Raw genomic sequence first — 25738 nt, 5'->3', positions numbered from 1 at the left:
AGCCCTGAAGAAGGCATAGGTATAATTAAAATACTGTACTTTATCTGTTTTTTTTTTTTTTTAACTTTTAGGCCATCTTGTGAGGCATGGAGGATCTTAGTTCCCTGACCAGGGATTGAACCTGTGACCCAGGCAGTGGAAGCCCAGAGTCTTAACCACTGGACTGCCAGGGAAGTCCCTAAAATACTGATGCAAGCGATTCAGTTACAAATTAATCTCACTGCTTCAGTTTGCTTTATGTTTCTCCCTGACTTAATGAAGTTAATTATTTACACGGCCCCAAAGTCAAAGAAAACAAGGTACATTCGGCAGTCTAGCTTCACATGTCTCACTTCACCCTTCTCCTCCTCCTTCCCCTCAGCTACAATTATTAGTTTTTCCTTTATCTTTCCTTCATTTCAATTTACATGTTCCCCACCTCCTTCCTTTTGCAAAAGGTAGCATGTGATACACACTTTTCTGGACCTTCCTTCTTTCATTTTGCTTAATAAATCCTAGCAGTCACTCCCTAGGAGAAGATGTTAAAAACAAACCTCAAAAAACAGTACCATAATACTCTTCCCTGTGGCTAAAACATCATGTTAATAGACTCATGGCAAGTTTTTCATCTTTTGCTGTTACACATCATGCTGCAATGAAAAGCCTCGTATGTGTATTGTCTCCTATTTTTGCCATTGGATTGAGAAGGAGGTTCCTGGGTCAAAGGGCAAACGCATATGTAATTTTGCTAAATATCACGATTTCTTTCCAAAGTGGTTGTACCATTTTGCATTCCCATCAGCTCCAATGAACTCAGTAGCTATTATACTTTCCATTTTTCTAAAATTAATTAATTTGGCTGCGCCGGGTCTTGTTACATCTTGCGGGTCTTCACTATGGCCTGCAGGATCTTCTAGCTGCAGTATATGCGAACTCTTAGTTGTGGTATGCGGGATCTATTTCCCTGACCAGGGATTGAACCTGGGTCTCCTGCACTGGGAATGTGAAGTCTTAGCCACCAGACGACCAGGGAAGTCTCTACTTTTCATTTCTAGAAGTTCTACCTTTTTGTTTTTGCATCTTCTAGGTAATTCACAATTACCCAGTAATTTCCCCCTGTAGTTTCTCACTTGTCTTTTATGCCATTAACCATGACTGTTTTAGTCCAGCTCTTGACAGCTGTGACACTGGAAGACTTTTTGAACCCATTTCTGTCAGGTGCATCTTTGCAGGTCCCCACCCTTGGCACCTGCTCACTGGACGTCAGTCGGTCTCCTCGGACAGTCATTCGTGGGTTGAGCCTAGGATGAGTGACTTTCCTCCAGAGAATGTGTGTTTGCTCCTCCCGGGCACCTGGGAGGACTGCAAGTCCAGGAACCCCCAAGGACTGAGGTCACAGCAGGCAGTGTCCTGGGGTAACCAGTGCTGTCAACCTGGGGTGAGGACTTGCCCCCGCCCCTCACTTCTTAGGAACCAGACTTCCCTTTGGCTTTTCCCAGGCTCCGCTCAGCGCCAGGGCAACCTTCCCTGCCGTCTTCTGCTCTTCTTCAAAGTATATCCTGGGGGTTCCAGCAAAATGGAGAGTGGGTCTCCTAGTAGATCCCACTTTGAACCCTTCATCCTTGCGGGCCTCAGGGGCACAAGTGCCTTTGTGCAGCTTACCTGCTTTCATTACCATGTGACCTGGATACCTTGTCTCTGGCGGTGCTGTCTTTGTTGCTGCACGTGGACTTTCACTAGTTGCGGTGAGCGGGGGCTCCCCCCAGTCTCAGCGCCCGGGCTTCGCACTGCGCTGGCTTCTCCTGTTGTGGAGCACGGGCTCTAGGTGCCAGGGCTTCAGTAGTTGGGCGCTTAAGCTCAGCAGTTGCGGTTCCTGGACTGCAGAGCGCGGGCTTAATAGTTGAGATGCACAGGCTTACTTGCTCCATGGCAGGTGGGACCTTCCCAGACTGGGGATCGAACCCGTGTCTCCTGCATTGGCAGGTGGATTCTTCACCACTGAGCCACCAGGGAAGCCCCTGAGCTGGATGTTCTTTATAACCTGCTAGTTTGTCTGTAGGTCATTGTATGTTATCCAGTGTTTTTAATTGAAGCAGAAGGGTTGGCTGAAAAATCTAACCGTCACTACCAGAAATCGAAGTTCTAAAATGCACTTTAAAAATTTAAGTGTAATTAGACAAGTAACATGTGAATACAGCATCCTTATAAAAACATAAACTGTGTGCGGTTATTGGCTGGGACCTACGCCAGACCCAGGCTTCTTTTACTTATGCGAGTCAGCGACTGATTCAGTCTTGTCCTTCATTATGACTCAGAATATTTTTTAAAATTGAGTTAAAAAATAAAAATTGAAACTTTAAAACTACATAGACAAGGAAAGGCCTCCTTTGGCTATCACCCCATGTCCACTATCTTCCCCAGAGGTTTCCACTGTTTTTGGTTTAGTGTATATCATTTTAAAAATACACTTATTTATTAGACTTTATTTATCTGGCTGTGGCAGATCTTTGAATTGACAGGGATCAAAAAGTGGAAGTGTGGAGTCTTAACCCCTGGACCGCCAGGGAAGCCCCTCTTTTCTATGAATTTTCTGTTCATTCCCTTCACTCAATTTAAAAATTGGAATGTCTTTGGCTCAATGGGTAGTTTCTTATACATTCTGTGTAGATACAGCTTGTTTCCTCTGTTGCCTAATGTTTTCTTATATATCAATTTTTAATGGATGTAAAACACCATTATTTTAAAAAAAAGGTGCAAGTGCCTGGCACATAATCACGTAACAGGAGGTCCAGCATTTTTAATTGCCCACATACTGCTAAAAATACCACAGAAGGAATCTGTGGCTCCAGTGGCTTCGTTTCCTACATTTTTTCTTTTTTTTGCAAAATCACCTGAAGTCTGAGTGGAGCTGAGACTATGTAGCCCTGGAGATAAATGGTGACGACCACCTTCTGGGACACAGCCAGGTTCAGAGACCCTCTAATCAGGAAGCGATAGGAGAGCCCCTTTTGCACCCTTTTCAGAAACACTCGGTACCAGAGTTAACACCAAGAACCAGTGAGTGCTAATCTTAGTCCCGTGGATGTGTCCCACCGAGACAGATGGAAGCAGACACTTGACTTCAGCTCCTGCTTTGACATCAGATTTGTCCATAAACAGAAAACATGAGGATAATGAAATCAAAGGAAAGGACATCTCCTTCTCTAGTTCATGGCTCTCAAAAGCAATTTAAAAGCAGAGTCCTGCTCGGCTTTGCTTGCAGACTGGCTCCTACACATGGCTGGGGCGGTGGGAGCCTGACTGAGCACTTCGGGGGCCCACGAGGGCCTAGAGCTCACGTCCCTGAGACAGCACTCGTGGTCATGGTCACCCACATCGTGGACTCACAACCAAGGACGGGCCCTACAGTGCAACCGTGCTACCCTGAGGGACGCCTCACACTCCAGACGACACACACAGACAGACAGACACACACACACACACACAGACAGACACACAGACACACACACACACAAAACCTGGTCTCGTCTGGCCTTCCAGGTCTGGACACACACACACACACACACACACAAAACCTGGTCTCGTCTGGCCTTCCAGGGTCTGGTCTGCAGCCAGAAGTAGCAGGGTAAACCACCACAAGGTTAAATCTCATCCCTACGAGCTGATCTTAGCCCTCAGCGCTTGCTGTTCGCTGTAACCGCCTCACGCCTCACCTTCGGCCTAGGGGAGCCCAGCAACGGGGTTACTGAGTCTCTATCCCTCCTCCCCAAACCAGTAAGTGAGGCCTGTGTTTTGTCCCTGAGGGCAGAAAGGACTTGTGACTGAAAGAGACAGACCCTGGCGCTCTGCACAGGGTGAGGAGCATCTGTGGCGCTTCTGGCAACAGGAGCGGCTAGAATGGTATCCGGTCTTCTGACCAGGGTCTCAGCAGACTGGGAAGGACACTTCCGAAGGGCCCGGCTAGTAAGTTTTAAAACACATTCCATAATGGTCATGGTCTATGAAACGGTTTAGAAAAATTTTATTTGAGCATACGAAAAGGAACTTTAGGGAACCCATTAAAACAGCAGTTCCTTTCCTCGGTGCGGGGGGCCACGCTTGCAGGATTCGCTGACCTGTACCAAGTGCTGGGTGCAAGCCCGCGATGCCAGAGGTGCAGCCTTGTGCTCCCTGAGCCGCAGGCGTGGCCTGTGTCTCGGTGGGACGCAGCCCATGCCCAGGGATGGAAGCCAGGCAGGCGGACTTGGCGACGCTGGTCCCCCATCCACGCCCCTGGGCACAGGTTCGGGGGGGTGTCTGCAACAACACGCCGGACCACAGGCTCACAGTCCCGGCAGCTTCTAAAGGTGCCTGCGTGGCTCCGCAGAGGGCTGGATGATTTTCCTTTCGTTGGTCGCATTTGGACTTTTACGGATGTTGACAGGGAGGAGGCGCCTAGATGCCAATGTCACCGAACTCTGGCACCGACCGGGTCCTGTGGTGAGGAGGGGCCGCCTGGCCACCCACACGGCCTCCTCTCCGCTCACTGCCCTCTCCCGGGAAGGCTTCCTCCAAACCAGGCGTGGAAGGCATGGTGCCAACTTGGTGGTTCACGGAGCCAGGCTAGTGGATGGGCCTGAACGGGAAGGTCATGCCTGAGATGAAGGTGTGCCCGGGGTGCGTCGGCAGGGCGGGGTGGGCAGCCGGGTGGGCTGGCACGGCCCCGTAGCCCAGCGGGGGCGTGTGGATGTGGGGGTAGAACCCGGGGGGGAGCGCCGTGTGGGGCGACTGCTGCACGGGGCCTGAGATCACCAGCTGGAGCAGGCTGTGGAGACAAGGAGAGGGGTTAGGGCGCACCGACTCCGACAGTGCTGCCCGCCTGCCGCGGGCCACTGTGGGGAGGAGGCGGGCTGATGGCACCAGGCTTCTGGGTGAGGAAGGCTGTGTGCCCAGGAGGACGGAGGGGCTGACCTGGAGGCGGTGGGATGTGGACTGGGGGCGCCCAGAGAGGAAGAGGTCACGGTGAGAAACGCCAGGATCCTGCTCACAGAGCCGGGGAGCAGGGGCCCTGAGGTCCACACGAGCTCCGGACACGGCCTCTGAGTCTGTGGTTCGGGGACAACCACGGATCACTGTCTGTTTCGGCCTAAGCTGTCCATACCCAGGGGGGGTCATCGAGATGGAGGAGCCACAGCAAAAAGGACGGAGGGCCACGCGTCTCCAAGGCTTTCTGAACGACTGAGGCCCAACTGCACGCCAAGCACAGCCACAACGCAGCTGGCCTTGGACGTGACCCTGACACCCAGTGTCCTCAGAGGTGGCCTGGGCCTGGACCCAGTCCTCGACCACTTTCAGGGCCCCCTTCCATCCCACTCCCATCCCCAGGAGCCTTAGTCCTCCCCTCTCCAACTCCTTTCCTCCCGGGTCTGCACCCTCCTCTCAGCGGTTCAGGACGTCCACAGCCTCTGCCTCCAGGAAGTCCTCCTCCGTCCTGAATTCAATGTCACCTCCACTGCTGGCCCCTTCTGAACCCCCTGGGAGAGTTTCCTCTCTTTCCTCTGGTCCTGTCTGACCCGCCCTCCCCTCCCAGCACAATCAGGAGGGCATCTTAACCTCCTCACCACCTCGAGCTTGGCCGCAGGGACTCAGCCTAAAAACCAATCCCTTCCATCAGGACGCAGGCTTCCTCCCCAGTCCCGCTCCCCTGACCTCTGCTCTCCCAGCCTCAGCCCAGGGTCTCCACTGTCTCACAGAGCCAGGGAATCCCGCCTGCTAGGCCCCCTCCACGCCCCCCAGCTTCCCTGTCCCCCGGGGCTGGGCCGACCTTTCATGCGGCCCTGCTCTGCTGCTGGAGCATCTCCAGTGGGACCACTTCATTCCCCCAGGAAACACTGCATTCCAGCCTCTCTGTTTCACCCCCAGACGCCCTCCCGGAACCCCCCCCCCGGCCCCTCTCGCCAGCAGCCCGGGGAATAGCCCCTGGCCCATCTTTTGGCCTCAAGTTCAGCCTGCACTCAGCTGGTCACACCTGCCTGCCCTCCTGGGCCCCGGCGGGGCTGGTGGGTCGGGCCCTGGGTGGCTGGGCATGCACTGTGCCGAGGGGCGCGCTCACCTATGTCCTTCCTCACTGCCTGCCAACGACGGCCCTGGAGCCCCACCATCCGTGTTAAAAACCAAGGGGAAGGAACATTCCTCCATATTTAAAAACCCTCAGAAAGAAGAATATTAATCATCCAACTAACTTAACTTGGCTGTTCTCGTTCCTGTAAACCCGCCCACCTGCACGCTGCATTCAACTATACACATTCACTGTTTTTAGCGAAGACGCACAATACTTTGGCCACCTGGTGCAAAGAATTGACTCACTGGAAGAGATCCTGATGCTGGGAAAGACTGAAGGCGGGAGAAGGGGACGACAGAGGATGAGATGATTGGATGGCATCACTGCCTTGATGGGCATTAGTTGGAGCAAGCTCTGCGAGTTGGTGATGGACAGGGAAGCGGGTGCTGCAGTCCGTGGGGTCGAAAGGAGTTGGGACACGACTGAACTGAACTGAACTGAACAGTGTTCCACGCTTCTGATATAACATTACCAATTTGCTAAGTGTCCCTACGGAACAGAGGGCTAGGTTGCTTCCAGCTTTTTTGCTACTAGTAATACTGCCTTTGCATGAAATAGTTTTGTGCACACAGTTCTTTGCTTCTTAGACTCAGTGAAATTAGCCTGACTGACAGAACACCTGAGGGACACGGGCGATGGGAGACGGACAGCAGCCAACACTTCTCGGGTGCTCTCTGCCTCCTGTGTTTTTACTCAATTAATCGTCACAGAAATCCCATGACGGGGAGCAGGGCATGGGAGGCAGAGGGGCCCGAGGCAGGTGCCATGGTCTTCTTGGTTTTACAGAGAAAACGGGGGGAGCGAGAACGTGCCTGAGGTCATACAGATAAGAGGTGGCAAGGCTGGGATTCTCACCAGCAGCTGTGTGGCCACGCGGTTCCTGCTCCTCACCACTTTACCACGGCTTCCCCCCAGATCAGGACAAGAACCACCAGTGAGGGGGAGACTGCCGTGCGCCGTGGATGAGGGACTCTGCAGTGCCACCTCCTTTAAACCTCACTATGACCCTGGAGGCACATAAATCACTGCCCCCACTTTACAACTGGTGGGGGGGGGGCGCGGAGGGGGGAACTGAGGTGACAAGGCGGCCCGGCGTCACTGCAAACCACAGACAGAGCTGCACTCAGAACCTGTCTGTGCCGCCCAACGTCAAGGCGCTGGCCTGACCCACATGCTGTGCCCCAGGGCCACGTCTCTGTCCTGCCTCCCTAGGGCTGTGCCACCATAATGTCACCAATGGTGACACAACAGCATGATACACACCCGCGCGGACCTCGTGAGCGGTGAAGGACACCTATGGTGGTTCAAACGGTAAAGCATCTGCCTGCAAGGCACGAGACTAGCAGGAGATGCAGGTTCCAGCCCTGGGCCGGTAAGATCCCCTGGAGAAGGGAATGGCTGCCCACTCCAGTGTTCTTGCCTGGAGAATCCGATGGACAGAGCCTGGCAGGCTACAGTCCATGGGGTCGCAGAGAGTCGGACACGACTGAGCAACTAAATAACAATGACAAAGGACACTCCAGCTTCTTCACTGACGCCCAGCAACAGGGCCACTTTTCTCACCCTTCCGATGGACTCTCTGCTGGGGCTTCCTCTCCTGTGGGTTTCGCGATCACATCCACCCCCTCCCCCTGCTGACTGTCAGGTCCTGGGGGGGTGCCTTACACACAGAAGCCCTAGACCTTGCAGGTCAGCTCTCCCCAAGGAAGCCAGGAAAAGCGGTCCGCCCTGCCCTGCACACCCCACCACCCCTGCCTCCACCCCCGCGCCAGCCCAGCCAGAAGGCTGGGGAGGGCACTTACTTATTATGAGGCAGCCTGGAGCACAGGGTTCTCAGGTCATCTGAAATCAAAGGGACAGAGAAGTAAGGAAGAGCCGGGAGATGACAAGGGGAGAGATCATGGATGTTTAAGGCTGCCAGCAGGATAGTCAGTGCCTTGTTCTCATCTATCACTGCTCAGAAACCGGGTTCTCGTTTTTCTTCTGTATGTGCTTTAACACGCCAGGTCCCCAAGAGAAGACATCACTTAGGAAAGGGGCTGGCTCTGCTGAGAGCCCGTCAGGTGGCTGGGAAAGGGCCCAGAGACAGCGGATCAAGGCTAAGAGGGAGATATGAGGGACACGGGTCACTGGGATCCCCGCAGGGCTGCCGTCAAGGGCTGAGAGCCAGCGGTCATAGAGCAAAGGCGGGCATGTCATCAACACCAGGTCATGCTCCCGGCCGAGTTCCAGCACTGAAACGCAGAATTCAGGAACCCTCTGAACAGGTGATGGGAAAGTTTCCTGCACTTCATCGTGCATTTCACCGTATGTAAAGTATGCCGCAATAGAAAAGAACTGCAGAAAAGAAGAGTCCCTTGGAGGAAGGACATGAAGCTGGTATTATCCTCGCTCTGGAGGAGCCCCAGGTCTGGGCAAAACAGCCAGGAGACACCCAGATGTCTTGGTGAGGAATTCTAACCAGAAGCGCCCTGGGACTTCTGTCCTCCTCCCTGCGGTCACCAAGAGGCAAGACGTCTTAAAACCAGAGGAAAGAAGTCCTTGTCCAGGAGCCCCGAGCTTCCTTTTTTAAAAATTCTTTTTTAGTTTGTTTTTTTTTTGGGAGGGAGCCCCTATTTCCTTCCCCAGAGGGGGTGGTGCCCCCACCCCAGGGGGGCCCGACCGGGCCATCACCCACCTCTCGTGCACAGCAGGGCCCCAGAGGCCATGGCCACCTGCAGAGCCTGTGCAAGCCGGTCCAGGGCAAGCTCGATCTCCTGGGAGGCGTTGAGGGGGTTCAGTTCGTCCGCCAATCTGTTCACCTCCTCCACCAGCGGGACCATGTGGTCAAACAGGACGAGCCCCAGGCGGCCGTACAGGTTCTTCTCGGTCAGATGCACCTGAAGCATCAGGAGCACCTGGAGCACGCTCAGGTGCAGCTTGGAGTACAAGAGATGCGGGTCCCGGTCCGCCCCGCCCAAGGCCTTCGGGACTTTGGCGGCAACGTGGCCATTGGCTAAGGGGGTCTTCTTCTTCCTTTTGTGAGCCAGGGGGGCTTTCACGCACCAGCGGATCAATCCGGTGAGCGGCGTGAGCTCTAAAAATCCTATTGGGAGGTTGGCAGCAATTGGAGTATTCAGGAAGGTGATGAGGATCAACCTGGGGTCCTCCAAGATCCAGTTGACGATCATCTCAAGCAGGTCCAACGGGGGGATGAGATCGTCTGCAAACAAAGATGCATTCATTCAGAAGGGTCCGTGGGGACAGGAGGAGATGGGAAGACGGACCTCCAGCTCACAGGACTCGCCACCCGATACCCTGTGCCTTTGTCCTCTCCTGAAGATGGGGTACTTCTGACTCCTCTCCTGGAACAACCCCTCCTGAGGGCTGGTTCTCACCTGACTCAGCGTCCTGGGACTCCCAGCCTGGCCATGGTGGGGCTCAAGAAACGTGTTAAGCCAAATATTCCCAAGAACTCCATTATGCCTTGAAGATCCCATGTATCAAAAAATTCCCGAAAACTCCATTATGCCTTGAAGACCCCATGTGTCAATTTAAGTAAAAATCCACTCTTTGTATCTAGGGTGTTTTTATTCCATTCGAAAAGACCCTGATGCTGGGAAAGACTGAAGGCAGGAAGAGATGGGGCCAACAGAGGATGAGATGGTTGGATGGCATCACCGACTCAACGGACATGAGTTTGAGCAGACTCTGGGAGATGGTGAAGGACAGGGAAGCCTGGCGTGCTGCAGCCCATGGGGGCACAGAGTCGGGCACGACGGGAGGGACGGAACAACAACAATCTGTATCTAAAGCCGCTGCCACACGTCCTCCCTCCCCCGGGAGCAGGTCTCGTCTGTGTCTGGTGTCCCCCAGGGTCCATCGTGTGCGTTAGCCAGGGCCCTTGTGCGTGACTCCTGCTGTCCGGTGCCAGGATCCATGCAGATGCTGAAGCAGGTATTCAGCGCCAACCCTTGCTTCTGCCACCAGTTCATCACCTGTCACCAAATAGGTACACTGACCGCTATGGTGGACTTCGGGGGGCAGCTCAGAGTCCAGACAGCGATCTGCCAGCTGCTAAGGGCCAAGCCAGCCCCTGTCTAAGCTAAGCCTGGTCTCCTGTGATCCCTGAGACATTCCAGGGCAAAAGAGAGAAATTATGACGACACATGCTGACACTCACTCTGAGATAATGATGTGCCAGGGACCAGTTGCTTTCACACGGATTAACCCAGTCCTCAAACAACTCATCTACTATATAAAGGATGAGGAAGCTGAGACACTGAGATGTTAAGTCACTTCCTCCAGGCTCATTAAAAGTACACGGTGGGGGGACTTCTCCGGCAGTCCGGGGATTAAGACTCTTCCCTCCCAGGGCAGGGGGCCCTGGTCAGGGAAGATCCCACATGCTACATGGTGTGGCCAAAAAAAAAAAAAGTCCATGGTGGGCCCAGACCTGACCCCAGGCGGCTTTTAACCGTGAGGAGACACCACCCATCCCGGGGTGACCGCACACTGCCCGTGGGCTGTGTGCACAGCAGCGGGTCCCAGCCTCCCATCCCTGGGGCTGTGCGGCCTTCAGCTCACGACAAAGCTAAGGCTGACGGAGTCCCTGCCAGGCTGCTGTGCTCCAGGGCCATGCCTGAGAGCGGAGAGTTGGGGGAAGTGAGCCCCAAGTCGGTGTCAGGTCCCTAGATACTCTATCATAAGGGACACTGGCCTTTTCCCTAAGCTTATCTGCTGTTTTGTGAATGAACCACCTGTTCCGTGTTGCTATGAAATGACGGTATCAGGAGGCAGCAGCTGTCTATGAGTTGGATTTGGCAAGGTAAACACTGGTGACTCTGAGTCTGTCCCCTTGACTTTCCAAGACGTGTCCATCTGGGAAACATCAGTCTCAGGCCCGCTTATCCAGCAACCTAGCCCCTCCCTAGCCCTGCACACGTCTCAGCTGAGGCAGGTCCAGAGCCTGAAGGCAGTGTGTGTACACAAGTGTGCTGTGTACACAAGTGTGTGGACCTGAGGAGCCCATCTCCACACCCTTGCTGCATGGAGACCCGAGTTCTCTGCACCCATCGGGCAGGAGGGTGTTCTGTTTGGTTAGGTGAAGTCCTTCCATTTTGGGGCTTTGGAGGTGGAGACACCCCAGGAAGGCCTTCTCATCACCCGAGTGCTGGCCACAGCTACCGCGGCGCTGCTGGCAGACTCCACGCCCGCCCTCCGGGCCACTGCCCTGCAGGCAGTGATTTCCGTGGCTCCAAACTCATCACATCACACGCATAAATACAGAGAGCTTCTTGGATGCCAACCACACCTTGGAAGCAGTTTAAAAAAACAGACATCCCTGACATATCAGGCGGGCAAGTTGACGTAAGAGAAAAATACCACGTCTCAGGTCCGTTCAAGCATGTGAGTGGTATCCTGTGAACACTTTTTCCTTCTTCACATGTTAATTAATCCATTTATTAATCCAATGTTAAAACCAATTTCTGCTCTTGTTGCCCTGGAGTAACTGATGAAAGGCCAACTGTGATGCTGTGAACTGGCTTTAACTAAATCTCTCCTATGAGAAGACAAAGGCCCTGAACACTGTTGTCAGCTCTTAGGCCGCCTCTGTGGAGACGGACAGGGAAGGTGTCCTGCTGTGGCAGCGTGCCCCCAAGTCCGGCCACCCATCCCAGACACCAGACCCTAGCTTGCTGGGCTGTCTGCTACTTGGACCGTTCAGCCAGCCAGGTGGGATTCATTAATGAGAATTTCCCATTAGGAAATCCCAGAGATCTAGGTAGCCCGTGCCTTTACCTTTCAGCCCGAAATAAAATACACAATGCAGAGGGAAAAATAAAAAGACAAAGCATTCGCTGGCTGGGCGGTCAGCGTACACACCGCTGGCCATCAGCTGACGCCGTTCTGAGTGCAACAGCCTGTTCATAAAGTTTACCTGATGACAGGTCGTACAGGGCGGTGACAGAGGTGATGAACTGGCAGCAGAAGCGAGGGCTGGCGCTGAATATCTGCTTCAGCGTCTGGACAGATCCTGGCACCAGGCAGCAGTAGTCGTCCACGAGGGCCCGGGCTAACCGCACGCAATAGACCACAGGCGTCCGCTGGAAAGAAGCCACAGTCCATTAACTACAGGTGTGGTGAGCCAGCAGACGAGCAACCGTAAACACACAGTGAAGATCAGAACGGGCAGGACCCCTCCCAGGAGGCGAAGATGTGACCTGCTTACTCAGAAGCAGGGACTGGCAAGTGAAAGCCCGCAGACCAAATCCTTCCTGCCACCTGCTTTTGTAAATAAAGTTTTATTGAAACACAGCCCTGCTCCTGGGCTACAAAGGCAGAGCTGAGTAGGGGTGACAGAGATCACAGGACCCGCAAAGCCTAGGAGGTTTACTGTCTTGCCCTTTACCTGAAAGGCCTGCTGACCCCTGCTTTGAAGTCTGCTTGGGAAAATTCATTCTTGACTTCAAGTGGGGAAATGAGTTTTTGTAACCCTACAGGTAAGACTCTAAAGATAAAAATTAACAGTTGCTACCACTTTGACGTGCTTTAGGAGAGTCTGTGAACTGCCATGCGACTTGCAGCAGCACTGTCTCAATTTCTCCTACAATCTTCTCCTAGTACAGGTTCCTACATCACCACCCTCCGGTCTCTTCTCCCTCCTGGTCAGATGCCAATCTGTAGTCACATTCAACAGGTGCTCAGGATGCTATGGTTCCAGGGCTGAAACAGGGCCTGCAAACTGCAGGGTGTCAGGCCAGGCTGTTTATTCAGGCACTAAACGAGCCACCTCTACACCTTTCCCCAGAGGAAGCTGCAGTCCATGCCCCTCGGTGGCAAACCCTGACCCAAGCCACAAGACCCTTTGCGTTGTTAACATCTGCTTTCACTTTGCTAGAAAGCCAGTGCAACAGCACCACGAGAGATAAACGGAAAATCACAGGATGAACTTCAAGGTGCTAAGCTTGACTAAGCTAGGTTGCCACGGGTCAGAGGTTATCTTGAGGTTAAAGATAACACGAGAGATAAGTTCAGGTACCCCAGAAATCAGAATAGTGACAATTAAGATACATTTCACTAAGTCTCACCTGTGTGCCACAAAGAACAATATCTATTTTTACTAGCCAAATTTTAAAGACTAATAAGATCACAGGAAAAAACACTGAGATAAATTTTTTAAAAACCCAAATGTCATCAAGTCTTTGGAAATGAAGCAAGTTTGAGAAACTGAATGTGGTAAATTGTGTTAACTTAGCTGACACAAAATTAATAATAATTTTGAGTTAATAATTACTCGAAATGGATGAGGAATTTTTCAACAACTCTGAGTAACAAAAAAGCAAAACAAAATAGATCTTCCAAAAACCTAACACACAATCTACTATGTGTGTGTGCAAAGTTGGCTTCAGTCATGTCCGTCTCTCTGTGGCCCCATGGACTGTAGCCTGCCAGGCTCCTCTGTCCACTGGATTCTCCAGGCAAGAATACTGCAGCGGGTTGCCACTTCCTCCTTCAGGGGATCTTCCTGACCCAGGGATCGAACCCATGTCTCTTATGTCTCCTGCATTTTCCCTTAGATGCTTAAAAATACTCTAGAAGGCTTCTATCTCCATATCCATTAGAAGAGCAATCAACTTAGAAGTGGCACTCCGGAACAACTCATAGGCTTACCGATCTAACTATAAAAAACAAGAATACTGGAGTGGGTTGCCACTTCCTTCTCCAGGGGATATTCCCCACCCAGGGATTGAATGTGAGTCTCCTGCATCTCCTGTACTGGCAGGTGGATTCTATTATTTTTTTAATTTATTTATTGAAGGATAATTACTGTACAGAATTTCGTTTTCTGTGGATTCTTTAACATAGGGGAAAAAAACTCTCTAGAAACCAAAGCGAAAGTGAAAGTGGCTCAGTCATGTGGGACTCTCTGTGACCCCACGGACTGTACAGTCCCTGGAATTCTCCAGGCCAAAATACTGGAGTGGGTAGCCTTTCCCTTCTCCAGGGGATCTTCCCAACCCAGGGATCGAACACCAGGTCTCCTGCATTGCAGGCGGATTCTTTACCAACTGAGCTATGAGGGAAGCCCAAACTAAATTCAAATTCCTGTCACTAAACATCTTCAGAGACTTGCAGGAGAAGTACCTGGAGCCAGGATGCTGCACACTCAAGCACTGGGATTCGACACACAGCCACTGCCATAGAGACAAGTTTTCCCAACAAGCTCATCCGGCTGTCATCCGCTTTGTTCCCTTGGGGACTGAAAAGGGATGAAAAAATAATCTGCCGGACAGAGTCCTTGGTTTGCTCCTGGAAATAATTGCACATGATTTCAAGAAGTTGGAGCTCCTGCAGTGAATTCAACCTCTGTAAAACAAATCCGGGAGAAGCGGGAAGAAATGAAGCGTATTAATTAATTCACACCACTTTCCCCCAGGGAACTTTTCACCTCCCTAAAGCCCGGGTCCCACGGAGTAGAAATCGATTGTTAAATCTAGGGAAATGTGACTCTGCGTCATTATGCATCACCCTGTGGGATTCGGGATGACCTACGGTCTCTTCCTTTAACAAAACCTTGGAGACGCGGGGGTCACATGCCTCGCAAAACAGGCAATCTGGCCGCTGCTGAAGGAGCCAGGCCAAGGGCTAGGACGGAGCTGCTGCTCCGAAGAGAGCTCGCGGTGCGGCCGACGCTTGTCACCGGGAAGGGAAGAAGGGAGCCGGGGTTCACGGATCGGGGTGGGGGGCCTGCCGGCCGCCCGGCGCACCTTGGGCTGCGCGCCGCGCTCCTTGGGCACCTGGAACACGAACTCCTCGAGCAGCTCCACGGGGCCCTTGTCCACGATGGGCAGCGGCGCGCTCTGCAGCTGGCTGCTGAAGTAGATGTCCAGGTGGTACAGCACCTCCTTGGCGGCGCTCAGCGCGTCGCGGCGCAGCAGCGAGTGCCGGATGTCGCTCATGGTGCGGCCGCGGCGGCCGGGTCGCCGGGAGCGCCGACGGACTTCCGCCCCGGGGCCCCCGCGGACGCGCCCGCCGCCGCCGCCGCCGCCGAGACAAAGAGGCCGCGGCCCGGCCTCCGCCCGCCGACCCCGGGCCTGCGCCGCGGTGCCCGCCCGCCCGCCGCCGCCCTCTCGGGCCCGCTCAGGGGGCCATCGATGCCCCCGCCGGCGGCCGGCGGGCGCCCCAGGTGCGCGTCGACAGCGCCACCGACAGCCCTGAGAACCAGACGCCGCGGGCCGCGCTGCAGCGGAGGCGGAGCGCGGCGACGGCGGCCCGCAGGGGCCAAGCGCGGGCGGCGGCGGCGAGGGCCCGCCCTCGGGGAGCACGCCCCCTGGCGGCCCGGCCCGAGGGAACGGAAGCGGCAGCCCCGCCCACCCAGACCCCGCCCCTGCCGAGGGTGTGCCAGGGCCGGAGAAGGCTCCTAGGGCCTGATGCCCCACCCCCCACCCCCCAGAGACCCTCCCTGAGCTCCCCTTGCTTTCTCAGCGCGGCCTTCAAAGCCTGCGCGTCTGATTTCACCGAGCTTTTCAAAGGACAGGATGCTGGTGCAGGGCGCTGGCTCAGGCCTCAGCCATTCATTCACTATAAGATTGAATCTAGTCTTTAACTCCTGGGACCGCAGTGACGCGGAACGATACCTCCTACCCCGGAGTCCACATTCCCCAATGCCTTCTGGAGTGGCCCGGCCTGCCTGGGAGGGACACAGGGAACCGTTATCCTGCGCCTGACGACCAAGATCTGACAACCTAAAAGCCCTCAGCACTTTCTGTGAATCTCTTGTTTGCTTGCGTTCATCTTTCTGCATGGATTAACTGGGGCTTAGTTTGGCGTTTTAAAAATAGGGCAGAAATGACTTGAGTTTGGCCACAAGAGGCCAGTGGAGGGCAGGCAAGAGACCAACAGGGATAAGCTTCCTGTAAAAGGCCCATCCTGGCCTGCAGGTGGGTCAAGGTGAGGATACTGGGTGTGGGTCAGGACGTAAAAAAAAAAAGCCAAGGTCCTTCCCTGGGAAAGATGGAAAGGACATCAAAGAGGGTGCATCCAGGGACAACTCCAAATCACAGGGGCCCTCCTGCACATCGGTGGACCCGGTCATGAGGCCCCTCCCATCTAGGAGCCCAGCGGGAGACCAAGGGCAAGAGGAACCTCTGAGAAGTCACCTTTGAGTCCCTTGGCACCAGGACTTCAGAGATGCTCTGTTCAGCCAGCTGGGTGAACAGAGGATAAAAGGGTTTATTAGCAGGGTACCTGGCAAGGATTAGACACCCAGCAAATACTAATTTCCCTCCTCTCCTTAGCCACTGAAAGCCAACTCATAAACACAGCAGAAACCAGAAAAACAAATAAACCAATGCTTAGAACATATCCATATGTATAAATAAATGTATACTATATTTAAAAGGCAGTGACACTCTTCCCATCCCTATTTCTTCTTTCTCTCGTAACGCGCAGTAGCAGGTAGAAAGATCTCTCGAAGGTTGCCCCAGAGCCCACGGGAGTGGATGTTCCGGTAGGCCCGGGGCTCCGCTGCTGGGGGCCTGGCCACGTCGGGACACTGCCGGCACCAGGCCCGGTCGCCTTTGTACCACTCGTTAGTGGTCTGGTTGGTGGCGGCCAGGTACAGACAGAAGCACAGGTAGCCCCCCAGGAGGAAGCTCAGCACCACGACGAAGCCCACCAGGAAGACGATCCTTGGGAAGGTCAGGAACAGGTACTGGGGGCAGAGGAGAAGCAGCGTGTTAGACAGCCACACGGTGACGGAAGTCAGGGTCACCCCACCAGCCAGGGTCTTGTCCACACGCGTGGCAGAGCTGCCTCCCCGGCTCCCCCATCTCTGACCCACTGGAGATAATCGGCAACACAAATGGCATGGACAAGCAGCCCAGGAGGAAAGCCTGGTGTGTCTAAGAACTTCACACGGGATAAACGGAGCACGTACATTGAGGGAAAAGGGGAAGGACACTTGGGAAGTGGTGCTATGCCAGGTGGCTGTGCAGAAAATAAACAAAAATAAATGCAGATCTTAGTTCATGCATCAACATAAAGTCCAGGCAGACAGAAGAGATCAGTCTCTCTCTGAAAACAGTATGACCACAGCAATACATATACAAAGGTATTCACTGAGCATCAGCCCCTCTTCCCAAAAGAAACCAGTTAAATGTCCATCCAGGAGGTAGAATAAAACTCTGGGATAGTTACACTATGGAACAATAAGGAGCCACTGAAGTGAGGTCAATGTCTGTGCATTAATTTGGAAAAGATGCTGGTAATATATTGCCCAACGAGAAAGATAAGATGCAAAAGTCACCATGGAAACCTATTTGTGTAAAAATAAAGCTAACTCTGTGAAGGTGTATGGCCATATAAAACAGATACATGGGGAAAAAAAGCCTGAAATAAACAACAAACAAACTATAAAGGTGTTTGCCTCTGGAGAGTGAAATTGTTGGGAGAGGAATAATTTCCAGTTTACATTTTATTTTTGTCCAAGATATTTCAAATTTTCTTTTCACTCCCAGCTTTATAGAGATATAACTGACAAATAACATTGTGAAAGTTTAAGGTGTACAATGTAATATACAACATAATGATTATATGGTGAAATGTTACAGTAAGGTTAGTTAACACATCAGTCACCTCATATAGTTACAATGTGTTATCCCAGCATCAAATAGATAAATAATTAGAGGGCATAATTCACACACACACACAAAAACAACCTAAAATGGACTTATCATACAATCCACAATGACACTGAAGACCTATTTTCATACAGCAGCTTATAAATGGAAGTTCATAGCAGCCTCATCAGTAATAGTCCAAAACTGGAAATTGCCCAAATGTCCCTCAAAGGGTAACTAATTAAACAAACTGACCCATCCACACCATGGAATACGGTATGGCAGTAAGAAGTAATGAACTACTGATGCACAGAACCACCCAGATGGATCTCGAAGAAACTGTGCTGAGTGGAGAAAACCAACCCCAAAATGCTACCGTAGGATTCCATGGAGGTAACAATCACACAGTAACAATGATAGAGAGGACAGGTGAGCGGTAGCCAGGCATTAGGGATGTGGGGAAGAGGATGTGGGCATCAGGGGTACCACAGAGGGTCTGTAGTGATGGACAGAAGACCACCTTGATTGAAGGGGCTGTTCTGCAAACAGCCCGCAACGCAGTCACCTGAACAGTAGTTACCTGAACAAGAAAGACGGTGTCAACAACCTGCAAGTGACCAAGGTCATCGACGTAAGTCTGCAGGTACACGTCTGACATCACCACCAGCCGGACCAGGAACACGGCGCTCACCACGGCCATGGTGGCGGCCGAGGCCGTCAGCGTCCAGAGGTAGCCGAGGAAGTGCCGGGTGTTCCAGGCCCCGATGCAGTTGTTCACCCACACACAGTGATGGTCAAACCGGTGCACGCACCGGTCACACACACCTGCAGGGCAACAGGGGAGCCACAGGCCGGCACTGATCCTTGGTAACGACACACGGACATGAGCACTGAAGGCTGGGGAAATGGCAGCTGCCGCCACCACATCTTCAGAACCGCCGTGTAAATACACTGGCCGATACAGTAGCCACATGTGGGGACTGAGGCCTTGAAACGTGGCTACAAGAAAAACCTCAAGGAATACTTTGTTGACGTTGATAAATTCACACTTGTTTTCCAATTTATGCAATGCTCCTTTGAGTTCAATGTGAGTGACACTGAGGTGACACAATACTTACTGAACTGACTTTATTTAGATGTAATCTTAAAACTGATGCTTCTACTTCAAAGTCAAATCACTTTTTTGCATAAAGATGAACCCTTACGTCAATGTAGATGTGGATATTAAAGGACAAGGATGTTCTGGTACTGACTCAGTCACTGAGAAACTATTGCAAATGTCTAGAAGAGCTTGGGTACATGAATCAGTTCTTCCAACTCTAAATTTTATGAACTCTAAACACACATCAAGAATGTCCAATAAACATTTGGTGTTTACTGACTGAGATGTAACAGTGATGTAAAAAACACACTGAATTTCAAGGAATTAGTATGAAAAGAGAATATAAACACTCCATGAGTGATATTTTTATTTTTTATATTGATTACACGTTAAGATGGTGTTTTAGGTATGTTAGGTTAAATGAAACATATGATACTAATTCTGTCTATTTCTTGTTTACTTTTGCAATGCGGCTACTGGAAAATTTAAAATCCCCTACGCGGCTCACAGGACACTTCTGTTGGACAGCAGTGATCCAGGATCTCGGGCACACCCTAAGAGAATAGGCTCTGCCAGGACTGAAGTCAGCAAACGCAACATCCCACAGAAGCATCTCTTGGGCAGCAAGCCCAGCCACCAGGCAAAGGACGGGCTGTTGGACCCAGAGCTGAAGGCTGCTCACGAGAACACAAGGCTTCATCTCAGGTATCTTAAAGAAAGCATGATCAGGTCCCTACCTGCAATGGCCGCTTCTAGACGTATGTAACATCCTCTGACAGAGAATGTTGTCTGCTGGGTGAGGGCGGAGCTGGAGGGGCCAGGGCCAGACTTACTGCAGTGCTTGGACCGCGCTGGTTTCCTTAAATCACAAGTAGGGCACCTCACGTTCTTTGGGAACATCACTTCATCAAATTCATAAACTTGAAGGAACAGTAATTCGTTTGCTTTTGTTATGGTACCTGAAAAAAGGAAGGACAAGTGTCAGTTTTGAGCTATACAGTCAACTGGGTGTTCAAGCAATCTGTCCTGGCAAAATACAACTAAAATTGCTATGTTTAGCATTCCAAATAATTTATTTTTTAAATTAACAGCTTTATTGAGATATAGTTCATAAAACCAACTGACTTGTTTATAGGGCACCATTCAATGGTTTTTATAGTCACAGAGTTGTACTACCATCACAATCAGCTTTAGAAGATTTGCATCACCCCAACAAGAACTCCTTCAGCAGTCACTCTTCATTTCTCTCTAGTCCCACAGCCCCTGGCAACCTCCAATCTACTTTCTGTCTCTATGGATTTGCCTTTTTTGAACACTTTCTATAAATGGAATCATACAATATGTGGTCTTTTTTACCTGGCTTCTTTCATTGAGCATGTTTTCAAGGTTCCTCCATGTTACAGCATGTATAAGTACTTATTCCTAGTTATGGCTGAGTAACATCCCACTGAAGAGGTATATCTCATTTTATTTATCTATTCATTAATGAGTGCACATTTAGTCTTTCAAAAATAGAGGCTAAAAAAATGGGGAAAAGTACCCAGCAAGTATCCAGCAAAAAACAGTGTAATAATATCAGACAGAGAGGCCTTGAGAACAGTGCATTACTAGGAACAGAGGCTCATTATATTTAGAAAAAAGAATCAGGAGATAATACTAATTCTAAACTTGAATACTCCTGAGTATATATAACTATTATACACACACAAATATTTAACAGCTTCAAAATATGTGAAGGAAAAAAATCCGTCAAACCTACCATTAGAATGAGATCACATACTCTCTTAGTAATCAATCAAAAATAGTATGAATATAAAAGACCTCAACATAATTAACATCTTGATCTAATGGACTTATACGGTTGCCTGTATCTAAGAGCTAGACAATAAATACTCTTGAAGAACACATGGATTATTTATACAAACTGACCACATACCTGGGCATAATGCAAATATCACTAACCATTTTAAAAGAAAATGTATCATATATACTGAAAGCTCTGTACATAATACAATTAAGTGAAAGTATCAAAAAATAAAAGTGTATGGCAATTTTTAAATAGTTTTAAATAATCTGTGAGGCAAAGAAGCAAAAAATACTTAAAGTTAAAAAAAAAGAAAATAAAGCACACCTGTGTGCATGAAGAAGGAAAAAGATAAAATTAGAAAACACAAAACACTGAAAGATCAGGCTTCTCTGGTAACTCAGTAAAGAATAACGCCTACCAGCGCAGGAGACATGGGTTTGATCCCTGGTCCGGGAAGTTCCCACATGCCTCAAAGGCAATGAAGCCCATGCACCAGAACTATTGAGCCTGTGCTCTAGAGGCCAGGAATCGCAACCACTGAAGCCCATGGGCCCTAGAGCCTGTGCTCAGCAACAAGAGAAGCCCGTGCACCACAATGAAGTGGAGTCCCCACTCGCCATAACCAGAGAAAAGCCCGAGTAGCACTGAAGACTCCACATTGCCATAAAGAAAGAAATAAAATGTAAAACAAACAAACCTGAAAGTTCGTGCACACCTTACATATCAAATCTTCCGCAGAGCCCTCAGAGGGACCACTACTTGTCTGTAACACTGTCAACAAGTCTGACAGTGAGCTGTGACCGGTTTCTATACTAAGAGCCTCAACTTACCAGGGTTGGTTACACAAGTTAGGGCGAAAAAAACCAGGTTTACAATCAGCAGCAGATAAGGCAGGAAAAGGTAATATAAAGAGAACTCCAGCTGTTGACAGAGGCCAAATATTTCCCAGGTGTATTCGGTATAAACCATCCCTTGCAAGATGAGATGCAGGATAACGAAGGTGTTGTTTCTGAAAGAAATAGGTAGACGACTTGTTCACAGGGGCTTCTCTGTGAAAAACTTGTGCCATGCTATGGAATTAAAAGATGCTTACTCCTTGGAAGAAAAGCTATGACCAACCTAGACAGCATATTAAGAAGCAGAGACATTTCTTTGCCAACAAAGGTCCATCTAGTCAAAGCTATGGTTTTTTTCAGTAGTCATGTATGGATGTGAGAGTTGGACTATAAAGAAAGCTGAGCGCCAAAGAATTGATGCTTTTGAACTGTGGTGTTGGAGAAGACTCTTGAGAGGCCCTTGGACTGCAAGGAGATCCAACCAGTCCATCCTAAAGGAAATCAGTCCTGAATATTCACTGGAAGGACTGCTGCTGAAGCTAAAACCCCAATACTTTGGCCACCTGATGCAAAGAACTGGTTCATTGGAAAAGATCCTGCTGCTGGGAAAGACTGAAGGCAGGAGGAGAAGGGGACGACAGAGGATGAGATGGTTGGATGGCATCACCGACTCAATGGACATGAGTTTGAGCAAGCTCCGGGAGTTGGTGACAGACAGGGAAGCCTGGTGTGCTGCAGTCCATGGGGTCGCAAGGAGTCGGACACAACTGAGCGACTGAACCGAACTGATGCTATGGAAAGTGAACCAAGGGACACCACTTCTTTTGGGCTTGAGATAATAGTAATCACGTAAAACCTTTCACCTACTGCCTCCCACACAGTAAGTATTCAATAAATGTTATCAATTATCATCATCATCTTTGTTGGGAATTGAGGTCTCAGTATTAGATACATTTCTTTTTATAGAAATGCATGTCAGCATTTTATCATTCTTTAAATATTTCTATTTAAAATTAGGTATGTTGAAACCCCAAAGATATAAGGCAGATTATCCATGAGTAGAGGGTCTGAACCCAGGACTCTTGATCCCTCCAGCATCGTGCCCCTTAACACACTGGAAACAAACAAGGAACCTCCTGAAGCCAGAGGATAGCAACAGCTAATAGGCTAAACAGGAAAGAAGATACTACTGATACTTAAAACTCTGAAATAGAAATACCTTGTATGGAAGAGGTAATGAAGCACTCTTAGCATGACTCTCTGAAGACATTCTGGAATTATATATGAAAATATCTAAAAACAAAAGAGAAAGGTTCAGTTTCATTTCTCATTACCCGCCCCCAACTCTTAAACAAATCAGATGCTTCACTTTCAGCCAGCAGTGTTGGTAATATTAAGGTGTGTTTCTGCTTATGAGCAGAGAACCGATTAAAGCGAGGACAGAGGAGGGCCGCCTGCAGCAGGCCTTCCTTTGATGCCCGCTCCTCCGTTTCCACCCTGACCAAACACAAGGCACCAACTGGGGGTCTTCAGGCAAAGGGAGGTGAGCAGAGGGGCTGGATTTTCATGTGAACTGCTAACAAAACCTTTCCCTGCCCTGCGTTCAATCCTAAGTCCCAGACTCCACTGGGCACTACCCCAGGTCCCTCCCAGCCAACTCCCTCCCAAGGCGTTTCACCCCAATTCTGCTCATTCTGATCCCTGGAGCAGTGTGGGCAGCCTGATGTTCAGCTTTCTGTTCACACAACCCCCAGTTTCACCCATCAGGGCCCTCCAGACACACATTTCTCACATCCATGCCCAATTACAGGCATCAAATCCAGAGAAAAACAGCCAGTCTTGAGAATGCTAGCTTTGGAATATACCACAACTGCCATAAATGAAAGAACAAGTGAACGAATGAATAAAAATGGCATCACTTTTTTCTTCTGATGGAAAATTGGTGAGCCTTTGGTGTGTGTGCATGTGCGCTCAGTCGTGTCCAACTCTTTGTGACCACATGAACTGCAGCCCATCAGGCTCCTCTGTCCATGGGATTTCCCAAGCAAGAATACTGGAGTGGGTTGCCATGCCCTCCTCCAAGGAATCTTCCCGACCCAGGGATCGAACCTGCGTCTCTTTTGTTCCCTGCATTGTTAGGCAGATTCTTTACCACTAGCGCCACCTGAGAAGCCCAAGCCTTTTAGACTGGCGGTGTTCACGTGTTCTCCAAGCATCACTGTTACCTGTGCCCCTCTGCTGGTCAGGCCTTGCAAGTAATGGGTTTTCGAGCCTACGCAGATCATCACAAAACCAAGCAGCACCAACGCCAGGTAGAGTAAGAAGAGAACCAGAAAGTCCATCCTGGGGCTACGAAAGAACAGAAAGAGTGTGACCACTACTGAGGGATATATTCCAACGCATATTCTCAGACACTGATTCCCTAAGCGGCTCCTCAAACAGAATTCTCCAGTTTTCAAGCACGAACTATCTCTCAGTGGAGCTGCTCACCTGGGCACCCTTCAAGAGTTTCCTAATCAAACCACTGTGGTCTGCCTTGTGGCATTTCCTGCCTGCAAATCCCCAAATCAGTGGGAAAGAATATGCAGAAAGCATCGGTCTTCCTTCAGATAGCACACTGATATGAAATGTACCCAAGAGAATCTGCTGACAATACTATTGGAAAGAGGGTCCAGCAGAGGAGGTCAGGGGCCAGGATCAGTAATGGTGTCTCATGAAGCAACCCTCCAGGCCAGGCCAGGGACCCCCCTGGGGGACCAGAGTCAACACACAGGACTGTATTAAGAAACTGCAAACGGTTACTCTGGGCCTTGGCAGATATGATTCTGGGCAGAACTTCCAACTGAGATAACCAAACTGGAAACTCTCCACGAGATAGGGCAGAAGAAACAAAGAGCAGTAATTCTCACGAGGTGATTCGGGGTCCCCAGCCTACATATTTCTTTTGTCTGGATAGCCTTCAGCCGGCAGCTCTGGCATTTCTCCTCCGAACATTCACGGAGAACTCAAACGGCATCTCCTCTTGCGCAGCGGCGAGTGCCTGGCGCAACGAGTGGCACCGAAAGTTACAGGAGACATGGTTCCCCTAGGAGGCTGGATCTGGCTGCAGAGACAGCAATTCAATACACACGACGTGACAGACCAGGAGTCGGGGGCAGACTCTACTGTGGGAAAGAAGGTGAAAGTCAGAGGATGTTGTGCCCCTGCAGGGTGAATGGGCATTTTAAGATTTCGAAAGGGCAAAAAAGCTAATCGGGAAGAAATAACCCAAGAGACTTGGATCTCGGTGTTTATCCCTATACTTAAGGAGTCCAGCTGGGGACCCAACAGAAGGGCAAGCCCGAGGCTACACTCCGTCCGAAGATCCCAGCGGCTCCGGCCATTTCCCCCAGAGCCGAAGCAGGGCTGGGGGGCGGGGTTAGAAAGATCGGAGGGGACACGGAGGGTGTCTGGGCGCCGGGCAACCCCACACACAACGGGAAAGGACTGGTCAGACAGGGAGACGTACGGCTCTGCGCCAGCCCGGGTACCTAACACCCCAGCGGAGGCTGACTTACCGCCCAGATCTGCCAACAACCAGCAGCGCCCTGGCCGGCGCCTCGAGGGCGCGTCCCCAGACTTCCGGCGGACACGTGACGTCAACATGAGACGCTGTTGTTGGCCCGCTCGACTTCCGGCGGAAGTGCTTGCGGGAGGCTGCTGGGGCGGGGCGGTCTGTGGTGGTCTGCTTTCTCTGAGGTGTCTCTAGTTTCCTGATTGGGCACTTTCAGACCGACGGCCGCAGGTTCAGCTTTGGAGAGCCGTTGCCAAAAATCTTACAAAAGACTGTCCCAGGCCTGGTGCGGGTGAGGACGCCGGTGTTGTGAAGCAGACCTAGCCGCCCGCCGACCTGAGTAGAGCCCAGTCAGGGCCGGGCTCCCAGCCGTGCAGGGGCCCGGGCGGCCCAGGACAGGCTCACCTTGGCGCTCGTACACTGTGTCTTCGTGATGAACAGAGTTTGCTTTGCTTTCTGCCGGTCGCACCGTTTGGACCCGTCTCAACCTTTCCAGTGGCTTTGCTCCTGATGTCTCGGAACAGCTCTGAACATCCTGCCCCTGGGTGGTACAGGATTGTTTGACTCCAAACGTGGAGGATAAGAAGGAAGGTTGTTTAATGATAGTTGAACCTGGAGAGAGAAAAGCTGCTTCCAAACATAGCATTGAGAAGGCCCCCGTGGGGTGTTCCTTTGCCCTGACTCCTCAGAATCCGCTGAGACCGGTCTATTCTCGATGCCTCTGAAAACATGAGGCAGGCCTATCCTCCCTTTGAGGG

The 25738-nt window shown here is 51.1% G+C and overlaps 3 protein-coding genes across 8 annotated transcripts; 1 reads left to right on the top strand and 2 right to left on the bottom strand.

Moving 5' to 3' along the window:
* Window positions 1-3983: 3983 nt before the first annotated feature.
* On the bottom strand, window positions 3984-15339 carry INTS15 (integrator complex subunit 15). Of its 2 annotated transcripts, XR_002315885.2 has the most exons (7): window positions 14830-15339; window positions 14207-14428; window positions 12000-12165; window positions 8757-9281; window positions 7882-7921; window positions 4930-5063; window positions 4696-4783 (listed from the first exon to the last, which is right to left on the bottom strand). XR_002315885.2 is itself a non-coding variant. In XM_020904371.2 (6 exons), the coding sequence occupies exons 1-6, from the start codon at window positions 15019-15021 to the stop codon at window positions 4582-4584; spliced, it is 1347 nt and encodes a 448-aa protein (XP_020760030.1). In that variant the 5' UTR covers window positions 15022-15337; the 3' UTR covers window positions 3984-4581. The 2 variants fall into 2 exon arrangements, 1 of the variants encoding a protein (XP_020760030.1); XM_020904371.2 differs by lacking the exon at window positions 4930-5063 and having other exon boundaries at window positions 3984-4783; window positions 14830-15337.
* LOC139032769 (collagen alpha-1(I) chain-like) lies at window positions 15020-15493 on the top strand. The gene is made up of 2 exons (XM_070460682.1): window positions 15020-15248; window positions 15309-15493. Exons 1-2 carry the CDS (start codon window positions 15020-15022, stop codon window positions 15491-15493), a joined length of 414 nt encoding a protein of 137 aa, XP_070316783.1.
* A 939-nt stretch (window positions 15494-16432) lies between these two features.
* Window positions 16433-25079, bottom strand: ZDHHC4 (zinc finger DHHC-type palmitoyltransferase 4). Of its 5 annotated transcripts, none has more exons than XM_070460452.1 (8): window positions 24985-25079; window positions 24337-24591; window positions 23653-23776; window positions 22647-22720; window positions 21422-21600; window positions 19522-19743; window positions 18263-18507; window positions 16433-16775 (listed from the first exon to the last, which is right to left on the bottom strand). In XM_070460452.1, the coding sequence occupies exons 3-8, from the start codon at window positions 23767-23769 to the stop codon at window positions 16485-16487; spliced, it is 1128 nt and encodes a 375-aa protein (XP_070316553.1). In that variant the 5' UTR covers window positions 23770-23776; window positions 24337-24591; window positions 24985-25079; the 3' UTR covers window positions 16433-16484. The 5 variants fall into 5 exon arrangements, with proteins under 5 accessions (XP_070316553.1, XP_070316550.1, XP_020760032.1 ...); XM_070460449.1 differs by having other exon boundaries at window positions 24363-24591; XM_020904373.2 differs by having other exon boundaries at window positions 19618-19743; window positions 24363-24591.
* Between the last annotated feature and the right edge of the window lie 659 nt (window positions 25080-25738).

This window comes from Odocoileus virginianus, chromosome 33 (genome assembly GCF_023699985.2).
Source record: "Odocoileus virginianus isolate 20LAN1187 ecotype Illinois chromosome 33, Ovbor_1.2, whole genome shotgun sequence".
NCBI classification, from domain to species: Eukaryota; Metazoa; Chordata; class Mammalia; order Artiodactyla; family Cervidae; genus Odocoileus; species Odocoileus virginianus.
This window is presented reverse-complemented; position numbering and strand designations above follow the sequence as displayed.